Source organism: Euprymna scolopes, chromosome 33 (genome assembly GCF_053919585.1).
Source record: "Euprymna scolopes isolate OS-2025 chromosome 33, ASM5391958v1, whole genome shotgun sequence".
In the NCBI taxonomy this organism is placed as follows: domain Eukaryota; kingdom Metazoa; phylum Mollusca; class Cephalopoda; order Sepiida; family Sepiolidae; genus Euprymna; species Euprymna scolopes.
Genome location: NC_136514.1, coordinates 81,066,175 through 81,092,583, shown reverse-complemented (window position 1 = coordinate 81,092,583; position 26,409 = coordinate 81,066,175). Strand labels below are relative to the sequence as shown.

Sequence of the window (26,409 nt, the reverse complement as noted above, 5' to 3'; positions counted from 1 at the left end):
TGCACTTCTAAGAAAGAAGCTTTGTTCATGGAACCTACGTTTTGATTTAGGCACAGATAAAGAGTGGGGAAAATTATTGACAGTTAAAGTTTGAATTTTGTATTCCATATATAAAACAATGGATTCCTATTATAGGAACATGCCTAAAACAATGGATTCCTATTATAGGAACATGCCTTTTTAATCTAACATGCATTCAAGTGAACCGCACACACATCCATGCATCGGTTGTCGCCCTTGTTGTAACCTCTGCTTTGCCCAACAGGTGGCGTTCTCCATTTCCCTCTTCCATTTTCTCTCTCTCTTCTTTCTCTTCCCACTCCAGACATCGAGCTGACAACACGTTTTCCTTCGGTTCAAACCTCCAATGTGAGTGGCACCCGAATGACGTCCACGCCTCGACAGGGCGTTACCTTCTTAACGTAAATTCTTACACACACAAGGAACTTTCAACGTATACTACGAACTCTCATATTTATACACGCACGCACACACTTCAACGAACATTCATACATGTGCGTGTCGTGAGCTCATACTCACAACAACAATTAACTTAATGCATTATATATATTCACATGCACACATGCACACAAAACGCTCTCTTAATGTTCTCACCCTCTCTAGTTAAACAAAACATCTTGTAAGTACATATGTAACTCGACTCTTATGTTATCCTTCTTAACGTTATTCTTTTAGCGTCTTCTTAAATGTACTTGTAAAAAATACTTTCCATTGTTGATTGTTTTTATTACGCTGTCCTAGCAACGACGACCTCCAACTATCCAACTTATTGAACACGCAACCTATTCCAGTAACCGGATCCTACACGCAACCTACAAAGAGGGGATCCAGTTATACAACCGGGGAGTCAGCAGTTAACAATTTAGAAACTTAAGCTCAGTCCGTGTAAAGCTCGGTGCAAGGGGTAAATCAGCCAAACAGAAGAGAGAAAGACAATGTGAAGAAAAGAAAAATTGCTACTATAGCCCTTTATAACTATTTTCTGTTTTCTTTGTATCCTTTTCCCATAAAGGCAATATTATCTTTTAAAAAAATTCTTTTGATGAGAAGTGTTTGGCTTTGAAATGCCATGGCCTAAAGAGTTTTCCCTATTCCTAAATATTGAACTGATAGCATAATAAAATTTCATTGTAATTTTTTTTATCCCTTTGTTATCTTAACTTACTCTATAAAACTGGTTGCGTGTATATGTGAGTGAATGTTAAACCCTTGTCTACAACAGATAGGTCCTGGATATGACCTTAAACTATATCCGATGGTGAGGCCCCAGCTTGCGGGCTTTGAGGAGTGTGGAGCCACTCTTTAATTGCCATTGCTCCCAGGTCCACTCTGACCCGGAGTAGTAGTACCTGTTAGGGTCCCAACTATGGGTTAAATAGAAACCGATTTGAAAAAAACATGTATATTCTATTAAAAAAATTTTTCTTCAAAATCACTGGATTTGGCATTAAATAACCTGAAAAGGGTTGATATGCCGTAAAACAAAAACAACCAACCAACCACAACAGATACTGTTCACAGCAGATATTGTCCATAGCAGATACTGTGGTGCACCAGACTAGATGCAGAACACCATTGTCTCACAAGACAGAAGGTTGTTATCAGTTAGTTATGGTAGTCCATCCGTGTGGATGACGACGTCTTCTTCATCTGCTTTATTTTTTGTTTTAATTGCTTCTGTGAATCCGTTGATGATGTGAATCCGTTGATGACTGTGAATCCGATGTGTGATGTGCTGCACTGCTTTGCACGGATAGAGTATAGGAAAACAGGATTTGGGTTTTGATGGTGAGTGGCCGCCGTTTTTTGGTGTCTCAGTGTGCGACGCTCTGTAGCTGCTCGCTCATGCTTGTTGTTTAAGAATGCTATCCCGTGGAGCACCAAGTGTCTCTGTCCGCTGCCAAAGTCTCCAAAAGATTGAAGAGCTTCACCATCATCAGCATATACAAGAAACACAACTACAGTGATATTATCGATAGGCAGGAAGCGCTTGCAAAACGTCTTATCCAAAATTAAAACTTGAAATATGTATATGGTAATATGGTGTGATGAACACAATACAAAAAATTTTAAGTGATCCTCATTCAACCCCCTCCCCCATTTTTTTTTTTTTTTTTTTTTTTTTTTTTTTACACACAGGAATCACCACCTACCAAGGCCCGGAGACCACTCGAGGATAAGGGTTAATGGGTATACATTAGTCAATGTGATTATAGCGTAGTAAACATAAGTAGTGGGAATTTCGTAAATTGGATTACTTAGGGGAATGGTTCATCTGCTACAAGAGACATTCCAAAATAAATGCTTTCTATTTTTCATTTCGCCTGAATGGATGAGACGGAAACTTATGCATTCATGAACTGAAAGTTTCATCTTTCTGTTGCAGATATTGACAGTGTGAAACTAAGAAAGCAACCTCTATCATGGACCTGTGCGAGAAGCAGAAATGCTTTGTTGAATTCCTCCACAAAGAAAATTGGACCGATCAACATTCATTCATGTTGTAATGACTACTAATTCCCATTAATCACTTAACAATTATTTTCTTCATAAAAATAAAACTATTTGATCAATTTTATGATTTTTGGAATATGATTTTTGTTTCATCACATGTATGTACGTCATACAATTTTTTTTATTTTTTTTTTTTTTTAATATATGGAGAATTCTGAGCAAGAATCCCCAAAAAATAAAATTAAAAACTAAATCATGATGTCAGAGGCCTTAAAAACTGATAATAGTAAAAATAAATAAATAATTAAAATAAATAAATAAATAAATAAATAAAAAATGAATTAAAAAAAAAATCATGGCATCATGTTAAATTTGGTCCTAAAAACTGATAATAAAAAATAAAAAAAAATAAAAAAAAATGAATAAATAAATCATAGTGCCATGTTAAATATGTCCCTTTCAGAGGTTAGAATAAAAACTGCTAAAAAACAAAAAAAAAAAAAAAATAAAATAAATCAGTGCCATGTTAAATATGTCCCTTTCAGAAGTCAGAATAAAAACTGTTTAAAAAAAAACTCAAAGAAAAAAAATCACACAAAAAAAAATCATAAAAAAATCACAAAAAAAATCACAAAAAAAAATCACAAAAAAAAAATCACAAAAAAATCACAAAAAAAAGAAAAAAAATCACACAAAACAAAAAATATCACAAGAAAAAAAAAAATCACAAAAAAAGAAAAAATCACACAAATACAAAAAAAATCACAAGAATCTCACCTGTTGATAAAGTTTCCAATGTTATTCAATAATTCACTGTTATTTTTCAGTTGGAAATCGTCCCATGCAAACGCAGTGTCCTAATAGAAGGGAAAGAAATAATATTAATAAAATAAAAGGAGGTGACCGTGGTCAAGTGGTTAATGACATGGACTGACAGCCTGGGTGTTCCAAGTTCAAATCCAGTCTGTTCCACAAAAAAATAATTTTCACTTAGAATATTGGCAACCATCATGTAGTGTTTCCGTTATGTACTCAGTATCTTTCTAAAAAATAATTCTGACTAAAAAAATATCAGGGAAACCAATCTTCGAATTCATATGATATGAAGAATAAAATAACACAAGTTTTCCGTACAACTTACATATTAATATTTTTAATAAAACAGAGGCGATTATTTCCATCTATAAAAACACATAGGGAAAAAAAAAACAACATTAATTTACTATAAATCGAATCTTTATTGAAATAAGAAGTCCAAGAGTACAAAATAAAACAAATTTTTTAAAAATATCTAAAAAAAATAATTTCATTACAAAATTAAATCCACCATAATACATTTCAGTTTCATCATAAACAAGTCAGACATTTTAATAAAAAAAAATTTTTTTTATTGCATTTTCACCCCAAACAAGGTAGAGTGCTATTTTGATGTAGGGGGGGGGGGGCTAATATCCGGGACATAATTTGCAGGGGTACAATGTAGGGAGTTGAGCAGCAAGATGTCTGTTTACATTACACTTGAATTTCTGCATATCAGTACAGTCAGGGAAGCAGGAACCCGGAAGGGAATTCCAAAGTCTGGCAGTCCTAGGAAAGAAACTATTAGAGTAGAAGACTTTCTTACATCTAGGGATTTCTTTTGTGAAGGGGTGGGATTTTGTTACTTGTCGAGTTTGTCAGGGGTATTTATGACGAGGGGATACAAGGGCTTGTAGTTCGTCGGAGCATCTACCAGAAAAGTACTTGTAAAACAGGCAGAGGGATGCAACATTTTGTCAATGAGACAGCGGTTGAAGCCTAGCTGATAGTGTGGGACCTGTTAGGTTGGTGACTGTCTTTTGAATCCTGTCTAAGAGGGAGAGACTAGTAGCAGATGCACCAGCCCAAACGTAGCAACAATACTCCATACATGGGTGAATGGTGGCCTTGTAGAGGTAAAGGATGCTCTTAGGCGTAAGTAACTTTCTAGCATGGTAGAGAGAGCCCACCTTCTTTGCAGCAGCTTCAGCAATGCCCTCAACGTATCTGTTCTAACTCATGTTCCCCTAGAACATTAAGCCGAGGAGTTTGAACGAAGTACTTTCAGGTAATGTATCATTAGTCATGGCTATTGATGGTTGAGAAGGTTTCTTGTAATTATAGGAAATGGCTAAAAAATAAAAATGTCCTCATGCATTAAAGACCATAAATTTTACATGAATCCTTTTATAAACTGAGATTAAAACAAGACTTAAACCTTAATTTTATACGAATTTGGTTCAATTACAAAATCAAAATCAATAGCCAAACAATAGTGTAATAATTAGATTTAACTTAAAATCTTGTATAAAAATAAAAAGATTTGGGTAAATCAGAAGAATTGGCAACTCAGAGTCCGCAGCAAACAACGTCAGATAAAAAAAATAATTTTTTTCTGAAAGAAAAAATAATAATTAAATAAAAAGTCTAGTCTGGAAATAAAAATACACTTTTTTAACTACTGCATATCATCTTTCCGATAAGGATTGATGAGTTTTTTAGTCGGACAATGAGACAAGGATCGAGTGAACGATGGGTGAAATGGGTAGAATTTGATTTAGGAAGACAGCTCAATAAGAACTGGACTTGAAAACAATCATGTTGTAGTTAGTTTGGAAGCAGCCCGATGGTGTTGTGTTCTACAGATGGTAAGGTCTTGGAAAAACATTTTTAGTAAAAGTTTTGTTAAATGGTACTATGCAGTTTATGACCCATGCTGAAACCGAAGTTTCATTGGTATCTTCTGGCAATGTACATAAACTGCTGGAAGATGCTGAGGTAATTCAGAAGAATATGTGATACAAAGACTGCAGAAAAAAATTTTTTTTAAACAATAAAGAAATCATTAAATATTTCATAAAGTAATTTATCTATACTCCTATAAATCTTTTTTGTGAATTGATATTCATATCAAAAACCCTTTTTTCTATTTATTTAAAAAAAAAAAAAAAAAAATACAACTTTGCTATATAACTGGGTTGTGGAATTGCATTCACCTGCAAAAGATCAAGCTGATTTGCATATTCTTTTTGTTGTGGTGGCACCCACTCATTTACATATGTGGATAATATTACACATAAGTAACAAGACTCGGTTAGTCTGAGTGTGTGCTAACCAGAAGCCACCGAAGGCCGAGCCGAGAGCAGATATGTTCTCCAGCCAAGACTCTCTTACCTGACAACCATTATGTAAATATACTGTGAATATATTTTTCCTAATACACTTCTTATTGATCTACCTTTGTTTGTTGAGTCCTCATTTGTATTGCCTTATCCGTTATTTGGTTCAACCTGCAAACATAACACTTTTAAACATTCATTTCAATTAATTCCCTGTTAGTTTTTTCAGTTTCCTCATGGGATGATCATCTTTTGTTAACTATTACGTGTAATTATATTCATGCAAATATTCTACATGATTTATTACTTGTGTAATATTTGCGTAAAGTGGTTATAATAAACACAAACCTCTTTCTATATATATTCATATATGCGTATATATATTTGTTTTAAAATTTTGCCTACCAAACTCCTCTGTTAGTTTTTGGTCTACACACATGAAACTTAATATATAGGGTATTGGAACCCATGCAAAACTTTATATTTGGGTTTTAGCTGGGGAAAATCAGTGCAAAAGTATGAAAATTAAAAAATGAAATTTGCTAGGTGAAGTTCGAACAACAGCGTTTTCCGTGTCAGAATCTATTTTAACTAACACGTATTGGCAAATTTTTGACATTGAAGTAATAGTTTTTTAGCTCCTTACATTAAATGGCTTCATGCCTTGTCTGGAGTGATTTCCATGAAATAAAAAATAAATGAAATAAAAATATCCCGGGAGGGAAGATAACGTTAGGTTTTTGAAGTTCTTGCAGGAAGGTGTCAACATCCTCCTACATACAGTGCCTGGTATTCCCAAATGGTCACCCATCTGGTACTGACCAGGCTTAACATTGCTTAACTTTGGCGATCTAATAAGAACTGATGTGGTAACATGATTATGTGATATATATCTGGGTTCGTACAGATTTTCAATGTCCATTTTAAGGACTTTTCAAAGCTTTTCAAGGCCTTCAAGAAAAAATTCAAGTTTTCAAAACAAAATCTAATATATAAACGGCTATATGTCTGTCTGTCGGTTGTTCTCCATATTTTAAAACTCTATCAACTCTGAAACTAAAAGTCGCAGAGTGGCACTAAGGACCTCAAATGATTGAATTTTTTACAGGCTGTTTTTATGGGTCTTTAGTCTGTTAAAATTGTTTTTATGGGTCTTTAGTCTGTTAAAATTATTTTTAAGGGTCTTTAGTCTGTTAAAATTGTTTTTATGGGTCTTTAGCCTGTTAAAATTGTTTTTATGGGTCCTTAGTCTGTTAAAATTGTTTTTATGGGTCCTTAGTCTGTTACAATTGTTTTTATGGGTCTTTAGTCTGTTAAAATTGTTTTTATGGGTCTTTAGTCTGTTAAAATTGTTTTTATGGGTCTTTAGTCTGTTAAAATTGTTTTTATGGGTCTTTAGTCTGTTAAAATTGTTTTTATGGGTCTTTAGTCTGTTAAAATTGTTTTTATGGGTCTTTAGTCTGTTAAAATTGTTTTTATGGGTCTTTGTCTGTTAAAATTGTTTTTATGGGTCTTTAGTCAGTTAAAATTGTTTTTATGAGTCTTTAGTCAGTTAAAATTGTTTTTATGAGTTAAAATTGAAAAATTTGTTGAACATTTTGTACATTCATCTTAGTTTATTTTTAATTAGTTTCTATGCTTAACAGTGGTAAAGTCATCATCTTTGAATGCTACAGTTTTGGTTTCGATTCTAGCTGATGGCACCTAAATACTTTTCTTTTTTTTTACTTTTGAAATTATGACTATAATAATATATGTGGAATATGGACAAATTAAAATATCATATTTAAGCGTATTTTACAACCAGGCAAAGACCCCCACCCCAGCTAGTTTGATATATAAACAATATAATAAACCAAAAAACTTAATTGGCAACAAATAAAAATAATTTTCATTTATTTCTTTATTTTATAAAGTAATTTTAAAAGGTCATACAGTTATTTACATGAAGTTTTCTAATGCGCAACAAAACTGGTCAACAATTTACAGCTTACATTCGTTTTGTTTTCAGTGCCAAACAAATGCCTTTTTGCATACACAAAAATATGTCTATTTACAATCATATTTGCATTCGCTGACCCACTTATATTTGACTAACTAAGCATGATTAAATGTTGCTTTCCCCATTGTAGATTGATCTACACTGTGTTCGTTTTACTTTAAAATTTTGAATTTCCGGTATTGTGGATACAACAGTTACGCCCCTTTATAATGAACCTACCATATGTTATTACATGGAAAACATCAGATAGTTTTGTGATAAAGGGACCGAATTCTTGCATCCACAATAATACTATGCAATTACAGAACAATGTATTTCGATTTTATTTTCAATATTTAAAAAAAATATTTTAATGGTATTTTTATTAAGACTTAAAAAATAATTTAATAGTATATCTAAACAATATGATATAAATGTGGGAGTGCCTCAGGGGTCTATCCTTGGACCTCTATTGTTCCTAATATTTATTAATGACCTCCCCGACAAAACTGCCTTTGAGATGGGTATATATGCTGATGACACCACACTCTATAACAATTCAACCCACCTATGGTGAATGTCATACAACAACAATCTCAAAAATTCTTAAACAAGATTCAAGTAGATCTATTGTTTTTGATGCTGAAGAAGTCATTTGAAATAATCCTTCCTTTCCAAAGAAGCAGAAGAAATCAAAAACCTCGCCTTCTTATCAAAAACCAAAAAAGAAAAAAAAAAACTTACCTGTGACTCTGGACGTACATACAAAAGGTAAAACCTGAAGATGTCAGCTGGAATTCCTGTGTCCTTGGCGCTATCTCCAAAGACTCCAACTCCTCGACTCTTGGAGAATTTACCATCTTCATAATTAAGGTATTCTGAAAAAAAAAAAAAAAGAAAAAAAAAATTAAAACAAAAAACAACCTTAAATCTATATATCTATAAAAGTAAGAATTGTGTGAGGACACTTCTCAACCTATATACTCAACAAATTTTTGATCTACAGACTTGAAATTTAGTATATAAGGTATTCAGATATGTAGAAAACTTTTTAATCAGCTTTCATCCAGAAAAAAGGGCTGTTAAGGGGTCAAAATTGCAAAATTGATATTTGGGAGTGTCATAAGATTTTTATTCGTTTGTCAAATGTTTCATGAATACACATGCATGGCCATGAAACATGAGAGCTTCTTTATGTTAAGAATAGTAAGTTTGAAAACACTTTGTAAAGATCGTGTAAAGCTGGTCTAATGGTTATCATACTTGATTCACTGCTTTAGGTTTTGGTTTCAATCTCAGCTTGAGTATTTTTTTTTACTTACGAGAAGTGAACTGTTTAGAAAAGAAACAATACTCGCATACACTTGTTTCTGCATTAATTAAAATATTTATGCATATTTTACGACTGGGCAACACCGGGCGGCCTGGTAGTAAATAAATAAAACATAATAAAAAATATTCCGACTATTATTCTCATCTTGGTTGTTATTTTCGCAACGTTTCTACCGACGATGTAACCTCTGATTTTTTTCTAGTTCATCCTTTATTTAATCCTGGGAGGTATATTGTTCTTGTTCCTTCAGTCATAATCAGAAGTCTTAATTAAGTTTATCTCCAAGTTCCATAACCCAGTGTTTACAAAGGTTTTGGTCCAGAGCTGTCATCTGCAAAATGAAGAAACAATTTTTCATTTTTAAAAAATTTTTTTTCAAAATATATTTTTTAAAAATAAACGAACAAATAAAAAATTAAATTATCAATTTTTTTGTTTGTTTATTTTAAAAAACTATAATTTGAAAAAAAAAAAAAAAAATCTTGTTTCATTTTGCAAATGACAGCTCTGGGTAAAACCTTCGTAAACACTGGGTGACTGAACCTTCAGTTTTTGTGTATTAGAAACAGATGACTTAAAAAAAAAATAATAAATAAATAAAAAATAAAGGCATTTAAAATAAAAACACTATTACTTACTCATGTCATGTTGAAATTAGTAAAATTTTTTTCAAATTACAAAAAAAAAAAAAAAAGATTTGATAGAATTAGTGCAAGCTCATAAGCGAACAACTATTTAGCGCAATTGTGATAACTTTCACATCTTTGTGCCTTAATTTTATGCACTTAACTATTTATGGAATAGGTATGAGGGACTCACCTGTGGCCACAACACTATCGACGATTGTGTAGTTCTCTTTTGTACCGAGTAACGTGCAAGGGAAGATTACACTGTGAAATGGAACGTTATCTTTACCCAAAAAGTTGTACATTTTCACCTGCAACAAAAGAAAAGAATTTAGGTTTTTTTTTGTTGTTGTTTTGCAGAATTTGTAGAAAGTAAAAAAAAATTGTTTTTGAATGGAAGAAAACAATGACAGGAGAACAAGTTAAAAATTTGCTTTCACCGTGAATAATGTTTGTGCAAATTTTTAAAAAATTCAAGGAGTGCTTATTGAGAAAAGTGTAAACAAACAAATGATTTGAGAGTAATTTTACCCCTCATCTCAGAAAATCCGTTCTGGCAAAAATTTACTTTCACCATGACTAATGTTTGTGCAAAATTTCACAAAAATCAAAGCTGTGGTTATTGAGAAAGTGCAAACAAATGAATGGATGAACGGGAGTGAATTACTAGATCCAACCCCTCCTTTGTCAGAGGAATGGGGGACCAAAAAACGTGAAGACAAAAAAATGTGAAGAAAAAAACTTGGGGGAAAAAAAAAAAAAAAAAAAAAAAACGTGATGGAAAAACTCGAAAACACGTGACTAAAAACGTTGTGAAAAAAATGGGGGAAAAAAATGTGGAAAAAAAACAAAAAAACTGAGAAAATAAATGGAAAAAGGAAGAGAGAAAATCAATCTAAAAGCCACTCGAGGACAAAGGTTCATGAGACGTATAGATTGTCAGTTGAATGACAAAGAATAATATGAGAGGATTTAAAATGTAATTACTAATATGAGAGGATTTAAAATGTAATTACTAATATGAGAGGATTTAAAATGTAATTACTAATATGAGAGGATTTAAAATGTAATTACTAATATGAGAGGATTTAAAATGTAATTACTAATATGAGAGGATTTAAAATGTAATTACTTATATGAGAGGATTTAAAATGTAATTACTAATATGAGAGGATTTAAAATGTAATTACTAATATGAGAGGATTTAAAATGTAATTACTAATATGAGAGGATTTAAAATGTAATTACTTATGACAATGGTTTATGATAAATCTTTTTTGAAGATGACTATGTTGTATCCCTCAGGGTAGGAAAATTCATTTCACTCTCAGGAAGAATAGAATGAAGTTTTTTTTTACCTGTTCAGAATTCTGCCACCAACTCTCCCATTTGTCCGTGTAATTAGCTGTGATCGATATGTAACCAATTGGAGCATCGAACCAGACATAAAAAACCTGGAAAGAAAAAAATGGGTGAGAATTCCAGAGAAGGGTTTAATATCTACAATTTATGAAAAAAACTATTATTTTGTATTGCTATTGAACCTATGATTCGGGGTTTAAAAATTTTAACATGAGGTTTGCCCTATGAATGTTAAAGGGGACAGCTCCCAGTATTTAGAGGAATGAAGTAATTCGGATTGAAAATAATATCTATTAAAGGAGAATGATGGAATTGAACGTAATGATAAAAAAGTTAAAATGAATACATATTGCTATTTAGATGCGATTCCAGGAATGTAGTGAATTGTCCATTATAGTAGAAATAACTATACAACAAGTAAGGTCAGAGTAGGTAGCATGGGACAGTGGAAATTAAGGAATGTTTTTTGTGTTCCCAGAACTGTGTTGGAAGCAGATGCAAAATCCACATGCAAAACACGCACATGTTTGCCATGTTCTGATGTCACAAAGAAATATAGTTCCATGTATATAGTTAGGGTTAAAGAAGAGAGCCAGAGAGTTAGCAGGTTGGCGGTTGAGAGAGGAGAGAGAGTTAACCTAAACTCCTTTCGAGGCAGAGAGGGTAAGACAAAATGTAGAAATCAAACACAGCATCGAATTCTAATCTTTCTCATCACCAAAATAAATGTCTTCGTATTTGTTGTTAACCTTTGCCTTCATTTGTCATTTCAACAAGGTAATGTGTTTTCGTCTTCTGTTATTATTAGGGCTATGACAATAGAATATTCTTAGCATTGTTTTGACTCTCGAGTATATATCCGACACAGACACAATTGAGAACCGCATCACTCTACATAAAAGCATATAAGATATCAATGGATATATACCTGAGAATCAAAAAGTGATGAAAAGTTAAAAAGAATACATATTGCTATTTAGATGCGATTCCAGGAATATAGTGAATTGTCCATTATAGTAGAAATAACTATACAACAAATTAGGTCAGAGTAGGTAGCATGGGACAATGGAAATTAAGGAATGTTTTTTGTGTTGCCAGAACTGTGTTGGAAGCAGATGCAAAATCCACATGCAAAACAGGCACATGTTGACCATGTTCTGACGTCACAAAGAAATATAGTTCCATGTATACAGTTAGGGTTAAAGAAGAGAACCAGAGAGTTAGCAGTTTGGCAGTTGAGAGAGGAAAGAAAATTAGCCTAAGCTCCTTTTAGAACCGAGGCCGAGAGGGGAGGACAAAATGTAGAAATCTAACACGGCATCGAATTCCCATCATTCTGATTACTAGTCAAAAATAAATGTCTTCATATTGTTATGTAAGCCTTTGTCTTCGTCGTCATTTCAACGAAGGTAATGTGTAGTCTTTTGTTATTATATAACATCACGCTGACCCATCATCTTGAATATTGAACTTTAATATAAAACCCCTTCCAAAAGATTCATCAATAATGTATCACTCCTCCGGAAGAGAATTCCAAAGTCTAGCTGTTCGAGGGAAGAAACTATTACAGTGGAAAGCTTTCTGGCATTTAGGGACATCAACAGTGAAGGGGTGAGATTTTGTTGCTAAGCGAGTTTTCCGGGGATATGTACATCGAGGAGGCACAAGTGCAACGATTTCATCAGAACACATTCCATTAAAATATTTGTAAAACAGGTACAGAGATGCAACATTGCGGCGATGGGACAGGGGTTGGAGCTTAGTTGACAAAGTGGAATCTGTTAGATTGGAAACCCTTTTCTGAACCCTATCCAAGAGGGAGAGGCTAATGGTAGATGCACCAGACCAAACGTGGCAAAAATACTCCATGCATGGTCGAATGGTGGCCTTGTTTGGTATGAGATACTCTCAGGTGTGAGTAGTCTTCTAAAAAAATTTAAAAAGTTTGTAAAAATATTTTCCTTATTGATTATGGTATGAAGTTGATACTGTGCAGTTCTAGGAGGCCCAACTTCCCGGGGGTTAGTTTATTACTAATCGTGTGAAGCACTCCAACCAGGGAATGCCAATAAGACTGCCCAGGCACTTTTTGTGGGTCAGAGTGCCCCATCTCAAGGAAACTGACTTTTCAATCTCACTTTCAGACCCTTGTCTCACATTTCTTGATTGCAATATGTGTGTGTGTGTGTGTGTGTGTGACACCATCGGCCTTCTAAACGCTAACGTCTACATTTTAGTTTTCTGTCAAGGCTGTGTCCATCAGTTAGTTGATCAATCCATTTCTTCATCTCTTCCAAGCAACAATCTGCTTCCGCAACAGTAATTAACCATTTATTTATTTTAAAAAATTTTTTTATTTTATTTTTTTTTTTAAATTTATTTTATTTATTTAAAAAAATTTTTTTATTTTATTTATTTTTTAAAATTTATTTTATTTATTTAAAAAAAATTTTTTTATTTAATTTATTTTTTAAAATTTATTTTATTTATTTAAAAAATTTTTTTATTTTATTTATTTTTTAAAATTTATTTTATTTATTTAAAAAAAATTTTTTATTTTATTTATTTTTTAAAATTTATTTTATTTAAAATTTTTTAAATCTATTTTTTAATTTTTAATTTGTATTTATTTAATTTATTTTCCAATTATTTTTATTTATTTATTATTTTTAATTTTTTTATTTATTATTATATTTATTTAAAATTTTTGATTTCTTATTTAAACATTTTTTAAATATTTTATTTTCTCTAATTTTTTATTTTTATTTATTTTTGATTTTTTAAAAATTTATTTTAAAATTTTTTAACTTTTTATTTATTAAACAAAAAATTTATTTTATTTAAGATGAGGTTTCATAATTTGAGCATTCATCTTTTTGCAAACTTATCCTTATCTTCATTTCGGCCAACTCATCCTCTGGCCTTCTTCAAGCGATTAACCACAAGGGAATAGAAATCCTGAGTCTCATTACTTATTCGCATTAAATAGTTATTGTCACCACGTTTTGGCCAACTAATCCTTAGGATTGAAACCGCTGTCTTCAGACAATGCTCACCTGGAACCATAGAGATTCAACGTCTCCATCCACTGTGCCATGGGCCCCGAAGGACAATTAAGGTTGGATTTTAAGATCTTAAAAATCCAATTTTCTGTTCTTATCTAGTCTTCTTCGGGGCCCATGGTGCAGTGGATAGAGGCATTGACTCTTTACAGTTCCAGGTAAACATTGTCTGAAGATAACGGTTTCAATCCTACCCAAAGCCAGCCAGAAAATTAGTTGGCCAATACATGGTGAGACAACAACAACTATGGAAGGCAGTAATTATTAAGGATAGAGCAAAGAGACTCAGCGTTCCTATCCCATTGCAATTAATCACCTGAAGAAGACCGGAGGATGAGTTAGCCGAAACATGGTGAAACAACGACTATGAAGATAACAGTCCACAAAAACAATGAATGCACAAGTCATTAACTGTGTTCAATTGGCAACTGTCGCAAACTTTAACCATCATTAACAATCATCATTAATAACCATCATTAACAATCTTAAAACTAATTTACTTTCTGTTCAGTCTTTTGTCTGCCACACCTTGATTAACCATTAGTTCTGTTACTGTCACACCTTGACCAATACTCCCACCCCATATTTTCTTTTGTGTTCCTTGGTGAACAACTTCCTATCAATTGTCTTTCGACCAATCCCATTGTTCTTCCGATAAACACGTTTCCTATTGTCTTTTGTTATTCATCTTTTTTTTTTTTTCTCACCCACTTTCCAACACTTGGCGGGGGTGCATGCTAATATCAGGTTGACAAAGTTCTTGCAGTTTTTAACTTTCAGATGAACATGCTTCGGCTCAAACAAATGTTTATTGATCGAAACAGTGTATTCATGCCAGTAACGTAAAAATCTTGCATTCTGGTGGCGATGAAGTCGTCGGAGGCGTTTTTGACATCATTTTGAAAGTTGTCAAGATGCTTGAAAAAGTTGTAGTCAGTCGGTGAGAGGTTTAGAGATTATGGCGGACGAGGCAGAGTTTCATAGCCCAATTCTGCAGGGTCAGTTTAGCAACATGCGGTTAAGCATTATTGTGGAGGAGAATTGTACCTTTTCTGTTGACGAATGCTGGGTGTTGTCGTCGAATTCTCTGATGTGTTTCATCCATTTGTCTACAGTGCTTCACCGCCACAATGGTTTCGCCTGCATCCAAAAAACTGTAATGGATGAAACCAGTCGCAGACCACCAAACAGTCAGCATGACCTTCTTTTGGTGCAACCCTGGCTTTGGGAAGTGTCGTGCTTCATCAGCGTGTAACCACTGAACTGAGCGTTACCAGTTGTAAAGAATCCACTTTTCATCACAAGTCACAACTTGGTTGAGAAACGTGCTGTTCTTGTTACGTAAAAGAAGGGAAGATGACGCTTTATAACAGCGTTTCTTTTGGTTGTCGTTTAATTTGAGAGGAACCCATCTATCAAGATTTTTTGTCTTTCCAATCTCTCCCAAGTGGTTGGAAATTATCATATATGTTACGTCTAAGTCAGAAGCAAGTTCTCGAACAGTTGTGCGTGGATTGGCTTAAACTAAGATCGTTATCAACATCCGATGACCAACCACTGCACTCATCATCTTCAAGACTCATCTCCACCACAAAATTTCTTAACCCACCATTGTGCTGTGTGTTTAGTAGTAGTTTCTGAGTAAATGTTTCATTGACATCGCGAGCTGTTTCAGCAGCTTTTCAACCTAGCTTGAATCGAAATAAGAAAATTGTGTGAATTTGCTTTTTTTCCATCTTGTATTCAACGTTCTGAAAAGAATACATAATTGTTTTAAAACGATTGTAATTTATATGATTAAAGAGAGCAAAAAACGCTCATTAAAATGATATATAAAGTAAAGGTATAACAAAAACTTATTCGAAAATACATCTTTTAAAATCAAAATTTAAAATTCTGCAAGAACTTTCTTCTCAACCTAATAGTATCAAAGAGTCGGAATTGGAAAAAATATTGGAATCGCCCTATCTCTAATTTGACAGACCATTTCATCTTGTGCTGACACACAGAAAACAATCTGAAAAGATTTTTGGAAAACAAAAAAAATCTTTAATTTGGATTTCATGGCAGCGCATTGAAACTCACCTTGTCCGTAAAACCTTCAAGCGGCACTGGTGTCCCCCATTTGAGGTCTCGACTGATACACCGAGGTTTTAGTCCGTCTCTTAACCAAGAATTTGTGATCACTTTGGCGTTGTTCGTCCAAATGCCGTCGGGATACACCTCATTCAAGTGTTTCTGGAGATTCGGTTCCAACTAAAAATCAAAGGAAAAAAAACAATTAGAATAATACACAACATTAACTTTTCTTTCAGACGCCTATATCAAAATTATTAGACTTATCACTAACATGATTTAATTTTAATTCAATTTATTCAGCATAGGTTAAAAAATTACATGTTTCGTCATCATTAAGGATGGTGCAGGAAGAGAGAGAAAACTGAAAAAAAAAAAAAAAAAAAAGAAGGAAAGCAAACAAAAGAAAGAGTAAGGTGTGCTGCGAATTATGCAGTCAGAAATATAGCTGACCAGCACCTATCCAATTTTGCCTTGAACTGACCAGTTGTGGCAGTGATAACCTCTAGGGGCAGTCTATTCCAGGGTTGGTTGGTTGTTTTTGTTTTACGGCATATCAATCTTCTTCAGGTTATTTAATGCCGAATCTAGTTATTTTGAGGAACGATTTTTAATGGAGTATATTTTTTTTTTAAGTCAGATTCTATTCAACCCATAGTTGGGACCCTAACAGGTACTACCACTCCGAGTCAGAGTGGACCTGGGAGCAATGGCAATTAAAGGATGGCTCCACACTCCCCAAGGCCCGCAAGGTGGGGCCTCACCATCGGATATAGTTTTAGGTCATATCCAGGACCCTATTCCCAGGAGTCAATATGCGGACAGAAAATATAGCTTTTCGGTGATTTAGCCAAAATCTCTCTACAGACAAAATTTTGTCTTCCTATGGGTAACCGTCTTAGTCTCTGTGTATTCTTAGAATCCCTAAAATCTGGCCCTTTCAAGTTTAGATTATCTTTAAACGCAAAACACTAATTGACAACAATTTAATTTTTCTTCCTGAAAACACACACAGAGAATATGAAAAACAAATTAGACTCAGTCAAACACTCCATAAAGTTCACCTATGGAACAAAGAGCAATCACTCATTACCATTTCTAGACATGCTTATAAAATCCAACAATAAGCTATCCTTGAAAGTTTATAGCAAAAACATAAAAATCATTACATACATTTCTACTCATACCATAATAAAAAAAAAAATAAAAACAGGAATGATAGATTTCTTTCTCTGTGCATTCAGAATTTGTAGTTTAGAATATCTGGACAAAGAATTCAAATGTATCATAAAAATGTGAATGAAAACATTGCAATACTCCACATATTTTATATTAAATGCAAAGAAAAAATCCACACCAATATTTTCCAGAAACAATAAGCAAAAATCATACACACCAGACATTTCTCTTATAATTAGATATCTTTTACCTACACACACCAATAATTTGCAACACTCTAAACAAACTAGGAATTCCAATAATACAAACCACATCACAAACTATAAAAAAACATTAAAAACAACAACACATTTCCAAAACAAACCCATATCAAATGCAAGTATACATACTGTCCCGTGCCATAATTGCCATCACATATACGTTGGTGAAACTCAACGCGGATTAGATAAAAGACTCAATGAACATAAACGAGATATATAAAAATAGCAATTTCCTGAATGCATTCTCCTCTCATTTATTGCAACATGGTAATTCTTTTAATTTCAAATGAGGAAAAATCGTTAAATTTATTTAAAATAAAATCTTGAGGAAGACATCTTGAATCAGCACCTATCACAACCTCAAACACAATTAAACAGCGCGGAGATTACTATCACCTTTTATAAGTAAACTCAAATTAAAACAGTATTTCAATTTAGACACAGGTTAAGTCACTCACACCATAGAATAATATTATCTATAATAAATAATATATATGCAATCAGTTAAAATAAGAAAACAAAAATATAGGATGGAACAATAAAATTGTCGCCCTAGAAAGGACAACATGATTCCATTTTGGTTTAATGAAAATCATTTTTCATTGCAGACCATCTACTAGTTGGCTAGTTGTGTACAAAATCCAAGAGCAGTAGGAGCTTTCTATCATGTCTGGAAGTGACACAATGTTCAACGAGCGAGATCGGAGATGGGCCACTGTACAACTTATGCTCTCTACCAATCTAAGTTATGACTATAGGACCATTGCCAACACCCTCAAAATGCATCACTGGATTGCCACAAATAACAGGGACGTGCCTGTGTCCAGGGTGATGAAAACAACGTTTCCAACCACTGTGGTGTTTGGCATGGTTTCTACTGTATACTCTTTAACCCTTATCCTCGAGTGGCCTCAAGGCCTTGATAAGTGGTGATGCCTATGTAAAAAAAAAAAAATGTGAGGGCCACATCATGCCACCTCACATCTTCAAAGTTGTCTTGAAAGTCACCACCAAAGTGTACGTGGATGTGTTAAAGAGTGTGGTGATCCCCTGGTGCAATCAAGTGGCTGCTGGCCGACCCTGGGTGTGGCAGCAGGACTCGATTTGTTTGGTTTGTTATTGTTTTATGGCATATCAACCGCTGTGGGTCATTTAATGCCAAATCATTTGTTGAATTGGGATAGTTTGTGTTTTTTTCTTTTTGGTTGCGTAAATTTGGAATTATTATTTTTTAAACTTTTAGTTGTTTTCAAAGTTTTATTGGTATTGTTTAAAGTAATTTGAAGAATTGTATTTTTTTTAAGTATTCGATGATCTAGTGTGGTGCTAACGTAGGAAATAATTCTTTGATTTTATTTGCTGTGTAATATTTAATTCGGATGTTTTTGCATATCCGGCATTCTGTTAGTCTGTGTTTTATTGTCATCTGTTGGTTACAGAATGTGCGTTTTTTTTATAGTTTCAATTAAGTATGAGTGTATTCTTTTCATCCTTTTATTACTGTTTTGTTTTCCTTTTTAATTGTAAGTTTGTGTAATTTATTTTGGGTGTGCGCATCTCATTCTGTTTGTCACTTCTATTGTAATCTTTTATGTTTTACTGAAATCTGTGTATGGGATTTGATGTTTATTATATTTCTATTCATAACTTCTTTGGCTAGTTTGTCGACTTTTTCATTGGCTGTTATAACAACATGAATTAGTATCAAGGCTAGGACAATCTTTTCCTTTTTCATCATTTTATTGTATTCATTTATTATGCCTGTTATGCAGGGGTGTTCAAACTCTTCTCCTCTTAGAGCTAAGATGCTTGACAAAGAATCAGTGTATATAATGAAGTTTTCCCCTTTGTTGTTTTTTTATTAGTTCAAGTGTCATCTTGATGGTCTGTAATTCCACTGTGTATATTGATGCATCTATAGGGGAGTCTTATTTGGAGATGGTTTTGTCCATCTGTACAGGCTGCACTTGTTCCTTTTGTTGTTTTAGCTCCATCCATGTATATTTCTTTGTATTGTAGTTCGCCAAAGTGGCTTTTTTTTTTTTTTTTTTTTACAAAGGCATCACCACATTATCAAGGCCCAGAGGCCACTCAAGGATAAGGGTTAAAGAGTGTACAGTAGAAATTGGTCAATATAGTAATCATTAGTAATGAAAATTTGGTAAATTTAATAACTTATATGGAACGGCTCATCAAGAACTTATTTACTTTAGACTTGAACACAACCATATTGTAGTCAGCCGGAAAGCAGGAAAACGGAAGACAATTCCACAGGCGTGCAGTTCTAAGAAAGAAGCTTTGTTCATGGAATCTACGTTTAGGTTTAGGCACAGATAAAGAGTGGGGGAAATTATTGATAGTGTTTACAGCTAGACGAGTGTTTCTTGTGAAAGTTTGGCGAGGGGGGACCAAAGATTGAAGCTCAGTTGAACACTTTCCATGAAAATAACGATACATCAGAGACAAACTCGCAACATCTCTTCTGTGAGATAGAGGTTGCAAGGAGGAGAAAAGGACATCTCCTACGAGGCTACGAAGTCTATTTTGAACTCTATCAAGGCAGGACAAGTCCTTTCTAGCAGCTCCTGCCCAGATGTGGCAACAGTATTCCATCCTTGGACGTACCTGGCTCTTATATAGGTAGAGAATAGCATCAGCAGTGAGATATCTACTGGATCGATAGAAAGATCCCACCATTTTTCCAGCGGCCTTGGCAACAGATTTGATATACGTGTTCCATTTAAGATCAGGAGTAATGGTCAAGCCCAGAAGCTTGTCAAAACTTGAGGCCTCCTGAAGATGAGAGCCATTCATTTCAATTGATGACAAATGTGGATTAGAATGTTGATGATGTAAAGAGAGAAGCTTGGTTTTAGATGCATTAAAAGTAACCAGCCACTCCTTTCCCCATTGTACTACGTGCTCAAGATCAGAGGAGAGAGAATTGGAGAGAACTTGGTCGTTTACTGTCTTAGATGTGCTACCATAAATGGTAGTGTCGTCAGCATAAATGTCTACAAATGATGTAAGGATATGATTTGGAAGATCATTAATGTAGATCAGGAAAAGAGTTGGGCCCAGGATGGATCCCTGAGGGACACCGGCATTAATACTGTGAGCTTCTGATTTTTGCCCCTCAACTACTACTCTTATGAACCTATCAGAAAGAAATGATTTAATAATTGAGAAGACTTTTCCAGCTATACCATAGCTAGCGATCTTATGAAGTAAACCTTTATGCCATACCCTATCAAAGGCTTTAGATATGTCAAGAGCAATTGCCCTAGAAAGATTGCCACCGTCGAGAGATTTGCTAATCCTATGCGATATAACTGTAAGGACATCTGCTGTAGATCTAGCAGAACGGAAACCATATTGAGTGTCACTAAGAAGGTTATTTTTGTTGAGATGTTTGATTACTTCGGTATTTAACACAGATTCTAGCAACTTACTCATGACGCACAGGAGACTTATTGGTCTGTACTGAGAGGGGGATGAGCGATCACCTGAATTCTTTAATACAGGGCATACTGATGAGATTTTCCAGGGAGATGGGAAACTATTCTCCTTAAGACAACGTTTAAACAGTTTTGTAAGTATGGGCGCTAATTCAGGTTGAAGTTTTTTGAGTACTATAATTGGAATACCATCAGGGCCAGTTGCTTTACTCGAATCAAGGTTTTTGATTAGCTTCACAACATCACGTACAGATATACGTATATCACATAGCGTGTTTTCTGATACAGGAGGAAATATTGGGGGTTGGCGGTCTTGGTCGCAAAGGGTAGAATTAGCTGCAAAGTTCTTGACAAAGAGTTTGGCTTTGTCTGATGCTGACGAGATTACCTCAGGTCCATTGATAATAGTTGGGATGGAGCACACGCTTCTGTTCAGGATTCTGTTTGCTATTTGCCAAAACTGGTGGGAACCAAGCCGCTGCTCAGCTACTTTGGACTTAACAGATTGAGCATATAACACTCTTGCGTTCCTTATTACTTTCTTACAATGGTTGTTGGCAGTCCTGAAAACGGCTTTAGTTTCCATACATCTATTACGTTTGAAGCAGTGGAAAAAGTGATTTCTGTGCGCAATGGCAGCAGCACATTCTGGAGAGAACCATGGCTGGCTGTTAGGTTTTTTCTGAAACTTTTTAGAGGGTATGAAATGGTCAATACCTACAATTAACCATTCAGTTAGGTCTAATACTATAGAGGACACATCCTTTTTAAACATGGAATGCAGAGGTAGATCAGATATAAATGTACGGAAGCTATCCCAGTCAGCCTTAGTGTATCGATATACTGTACGATGAAGAGGTACGTCTGGGGACTTATTACATTTCATTTTTATCTTAATTGATACAACAGAGTGGTCGGAAGATCCAAGAGGCGACAGAACAGAAACTGAACATAGTTCAGGGCAAGTTGTGAGAAAAAGGTCTAGTAGGCTCGCATACTGGCCGTCATTATCGGGCACACGGGTAGGTTCCTGAACAATCTGAGTGAGGTCATAGGCAATGGAGAAATCATGACAGAACCTCCCCTCATCATCGGTCTTGTTTGAGTGGGTCAACCATTCGACGTTGTGAACATTGAAGTCTCCACATACGTGAATGTTAGCTGAAGGATAAGTAGAAAGGACTTGGTCAATTTTCTCAGATATGCTTTGAAAGATAGTAACTCCACTGTTGTGGGGGCGATAGAGAGTAAATATAAATGCAGTAGTGTGAGCTAAAGCAACCCGGAAGCACATATAGGGTAAGTTAGGATCTTCCCTGGAGATGTCCCTCCCACATGGAAAGCTATCTTTAATATAGGCACATATTCCATGCCCATGGCGATCTTGGGGGTCAGATTTAGAAGTTAAGTTAGAGTATCCTGAAATTGCAAACTCATCTAGGGAAATAGCCTGTCCAATGCCAGTTTCACTTAAAAATAAAAGGTCTGGTTTAGTCTCCTGTAATTGGGTTTCAACCTCTGGAAGGTTAGAACGAAGACCCCTGATGTTGGAGAAGGAGACATGGTAGTAGGGGTCTACGTTGGAAGTTGGGGAACCGGGTTTAATCGTGTATTTTTTCTTGAAACTTGTCATGATGAAATTTTGGAATTTGTGGACTAGGTCGACAGATTTACTTAGAGCAGGACAGAGAGGGGAAATTAAGAGAGAAAAAGAAACGAAGAATTTTTTTTTTTTTTATTTGTAGCTAATGATAAGGTAAAGCCGTAACAATTACCCACTAGTATGGCATCGAGAGGCCCCACCAGAAGCTACTGCATGGTCCAGAATCCATTCACCAAATGGCAATACAGCAGCACCTGCTGATAGGACAGCCTCCTTAGTGGTTAATCCAAGGTTCGGGTCCCTGACTATCAGGCAGATAACGTCAGCCCAGACAAAACGTTTACCTCCAGCACCCTTACTAGTAACATGGCTACAAGGATAGACATAGAAACAGAAAATTTCCGCCATCTCAGCCAACTGTTCGCAAAAATACTGCCAACCTAGAAAACAGCTTTTTCTTCTCCCTTTGTCCGAAAAATCACTCATTTAAAAAAATGAGGACTGAGGGACAAATAAGAAGAAGCGAGAGTAACAGGAGCTGCCGATAACGCATCCACAATGCGTTTTCTACTCTCCATTAAAAAAAAAAAAAAAAAAAAAAAAAAAACTATTAAGTATTGTACTTAATAAAAGTCCAACAGACGTGTTTAAGGGAAAGTATGGTGATAGATTCCCCTCACACGAACTAAAAATGAGTATAATTCGTAATTTTTGCTATCAACTCGGTGGATAAATAAACATATGTACGAGGAAAAAAAAAAAAAAAAAAAAAAAAAAAAAAGGCTAGCATTTAATAAAACAGAAATACACAAATTAAATACTGAAATAAAATGGAGAAAGAGTTAAATAAGTGCTTGGGTTTTTCAATGTCAATGGTGGTCTGTTACTTTGTGTGTGACTATGTTATTAGAGTTTTCATTAATTTGAGTTCTTTGATACAATGCCCAAAAGTGGGTCTATCTTTTGGTTTGCTAGTGTAAAAGTTTGTATATTGCAGGTTAAAGGTTTTCTCATGTGTTGGATTGTTTGGATTACTTTGTAGTTTCATTGCGTATTGTATTGATAATTTCTGCCTTCTTAAATGTAATGGGAGTTCATTGCTTCTATATATAGGCTTTCCATGGGTGATGTTCGGTATGCTCCCAGACTAAGTCTTAATCCTTAGTTTTTGGATAATTGTTAATTTTTTGGATATAGGATTTACAGGTAGAGCTATATGCGATGCACTCATAGTCTAATTTTGATCTAATATGTGCATGATATATTTTTAACATTGTGTCCTGGTCTGCTTTTTTATATTCCTTTTAAGATTTTTATTTGTAGTTTTTGTTTAGTTAGGTCTGGTCCTGGTTTGCTCTTAAGGGTTTGTTTCTGGCTTAGATCACTTCTGGGTGTTGTAGTAGGCATTATTTAATTCCTGTTGATTTTTTTTTTTTTTTTTTTTTTTTTTTAGGATTTTAATTAGATCTTTGAGTTCAGATATTAGTTTTTTGAAAGAATCTTCATAGTTTGTTTGGTTAGGTTTTTGGCTGATTTCCGCATAGGTTCATTTATTATCCTCATCTTTTTTTGTTGTTGTTTCATGATGTTTTGGACAACTATTCCTCTGTCCTTCATCAGGTAGTTACCAGGATGGGATAGGAACTCTGAATCTCCTAGCTGCATTCTTAGCAATTACTGCCTTCCATAGTTGTTGCCGTCTCACCAATGTAGTTAGGAGATTCGGAGTTCCTATCTCGTTGCGGTAACCACCTGACGAAGGCCAGAGGAATAGTTGGCCGAAACGTCATGAAACAACAACTAAAAAGATGAGGATAACAGTCCGCAATAAATAAATTAATATAAATAATACTCATCTCAATAAAATAATGAAAAATACTCATCTCAATAATGAATTCCAATTAATTAAATAATATATTTCCGCATAGGTGTTTGTTCTTTGGAGGGAATTTACAATTTTCCTGGCTTCTGGGAAGGAAATGTCTTTCTTGTATTTCACCTCCATAATTTCTTTTTCTTTTTTAAAAATTTTGCAGGTTTTTGAATAAGCTGAGTGATTTTCATAGCAGTTTGGACATTTAATTTCATTTGGGCATTCGTCCTCTGAATGATTTGGTTCCTTTATGCTGCATTTTCCACATGTTCTGTGCCCTTTACAGGTTTCTCTATTATTTATAGCACTTGAAGTATTTTAGAGGGGCTGGATTATATGGTTCAACTTTTCCAATTACGTATCTGATTTTAATTTCCTGTGGGATAGTGGAGGCGTTAAAAGTCAGGATGTGTGTATTTGTGGGTATGGTTTGACCATTCCTTTTAATGTTAATTCGGGTGTGGTCTATTACACCTTGTTTTCTTAGGATTGTTTTGATTTTGTCGGATGTTGCTATGGTTAGTTCGTGGCTTCTTACGATGCCTTTTGAGATGTTTAATTTTTCATAGGCAAATGTTCTACATTGATAGATGTGGAAGTTTTTCATTTTTAAGAGATTCTGAGCATATTTATGAGTGTCTACTTCGATCAGAAGATTGCCATTTTTCACTTTTTTTTTTTACTGTCTTTGGTATGCAAATTTGTGTAGTAACTTTTTTGATTAGAAATGGTAATAGAAGAGAAAAAAAAAAAAATCGGTGAACTAAGATTCCTATTGCTAGGAATCTTGGGAAATTTTTCTTTTCTATAAATTCTGGAGGGTAGTTTTCCACTGATATGGATTCTAGCTGCTGTTTGAGTCGGATACATCAGAGTGTGTTCTTTTAGTTTTAGTGTTATTGATTAATTTTTTCGATTTCCATATATATTTGGTTATTTCATCTTTTTTGTTCCGCACCCTCTTCAGAGCCCAAATGTGGGAGATGTTGGGGGGGGGGGGTGATACAAAGATAAGTGGGTCCAGCAGACAAGCCTTGTTCTGAAAAATCTGAACAGTTAGGTCACGTGACATGTGACACCGGTGCTTCTACCAGCATTGACCCTTCGAATGATGGATAAAGAAAGTAAATTAACCTCTCCGAATTGTTTTATTTACAAAAATATTTCTTTATCAAAAAAAATTTTGTTGACCTGCTTTATGCAAACAAACATTTGAACTTTGCTGTTAAACACATCTGTTTTTCTTTTTACGTTGACTTATCTTGCCTTTGGTTGCAATTATTTATTTTTTTATTTGCACTTGTTCATTATGTTTATATGAATAAATGTTCGACATTTTTTAAAATTTTTTTCTTTAATTCCTTGAATTAAAAAAAAAATTACTTTTAGCTTAACTTTAAATTTCACCACTTCATTTCTTCTTGTGTCTAACTCTGCCCTCGTGGGGAGGCAAGTAAATAGGAAGTAATATGGTGACTGAAAAACGTTTTTCGACCACCATAAAAGCATTACAATACATTTAAACTCTGAAGAATTTCCGCCGTGCGCCCTTGTTGTTTTAAGTTAACTAGCCACTACTTGTGTTTCAAACTTAAAAAAAAAAAAAAAAAAAAAAAAAAACGCTTTCAGGCGCCCCTATTATCCCAAAGAACCAGCTATGTAAACACTTTGCAATATTTTTCAATGATTATTTTTTTTTTAAATTCTTTACAATCAATTTTTATTTAAAATTAAGAAATTATTTTCTAAAATATTTTGTTTATATATGTTTACATTTTGTTTTTAAGTAAAATTAAGAAATTAATTTAAAAAAATATTGTTTGTATCCATCTTCATTCAAAAGGGTTACTTTTCGGTAGCTTCACTGGTTGTTAGCATAAATTTTCCAAATGTCAGAATGAGGCTCGTCTGCTGGACCCACTTATCTTTGCATCACCGGGAACCCATTCGGCCTTTGATTCCAGGGATACAAAAAAGATATTCT

At 34.2% G+C, this 26,409-nt stretch overlaps 1 protein-coding gene across 1 annotated transcript in view; it reads right to left on the bottom strand.

The window, feature by feature from the left end:
- The window catches only part of LOC145258326 (methionine--tRNA ligase, cytoplasmic-like), a 94,831-nt gene that overhangs the window by 15,854 nt on the left and 52,568 nt on the right, over nucleotides 1-26,409 (bottom strand). The window contains exons 13-17 of the mRNA XM_080116476.1: nucleotides 16,062-16,232; nucleotides 10,911-11,006; nucleotides 9,746-9,863; nucleotides 8,338-8,471; nucleotides 3,253-3,332 (exon numbers count right to left, since the gene is read on the bottom strand). Of these exons, the coding sequence (XP_079972602.1) occupies nucleotides 3,253-3,332; nucleotides 8,338-8,471; nucleotides 9,746-9,863; nucleotides 10,911-11,006; nucleotides 16,062-16,232 (599 nt within the window). The remainder of the gene's footprint in view (nucleotides 1-3,252; nucleotides 3,333-8,337; nucleotides 8,472-9,745; nucleotides 9,864-10,910; nucleotides 11,007-16,061; nucleotides 16,233-26,409) is intronic.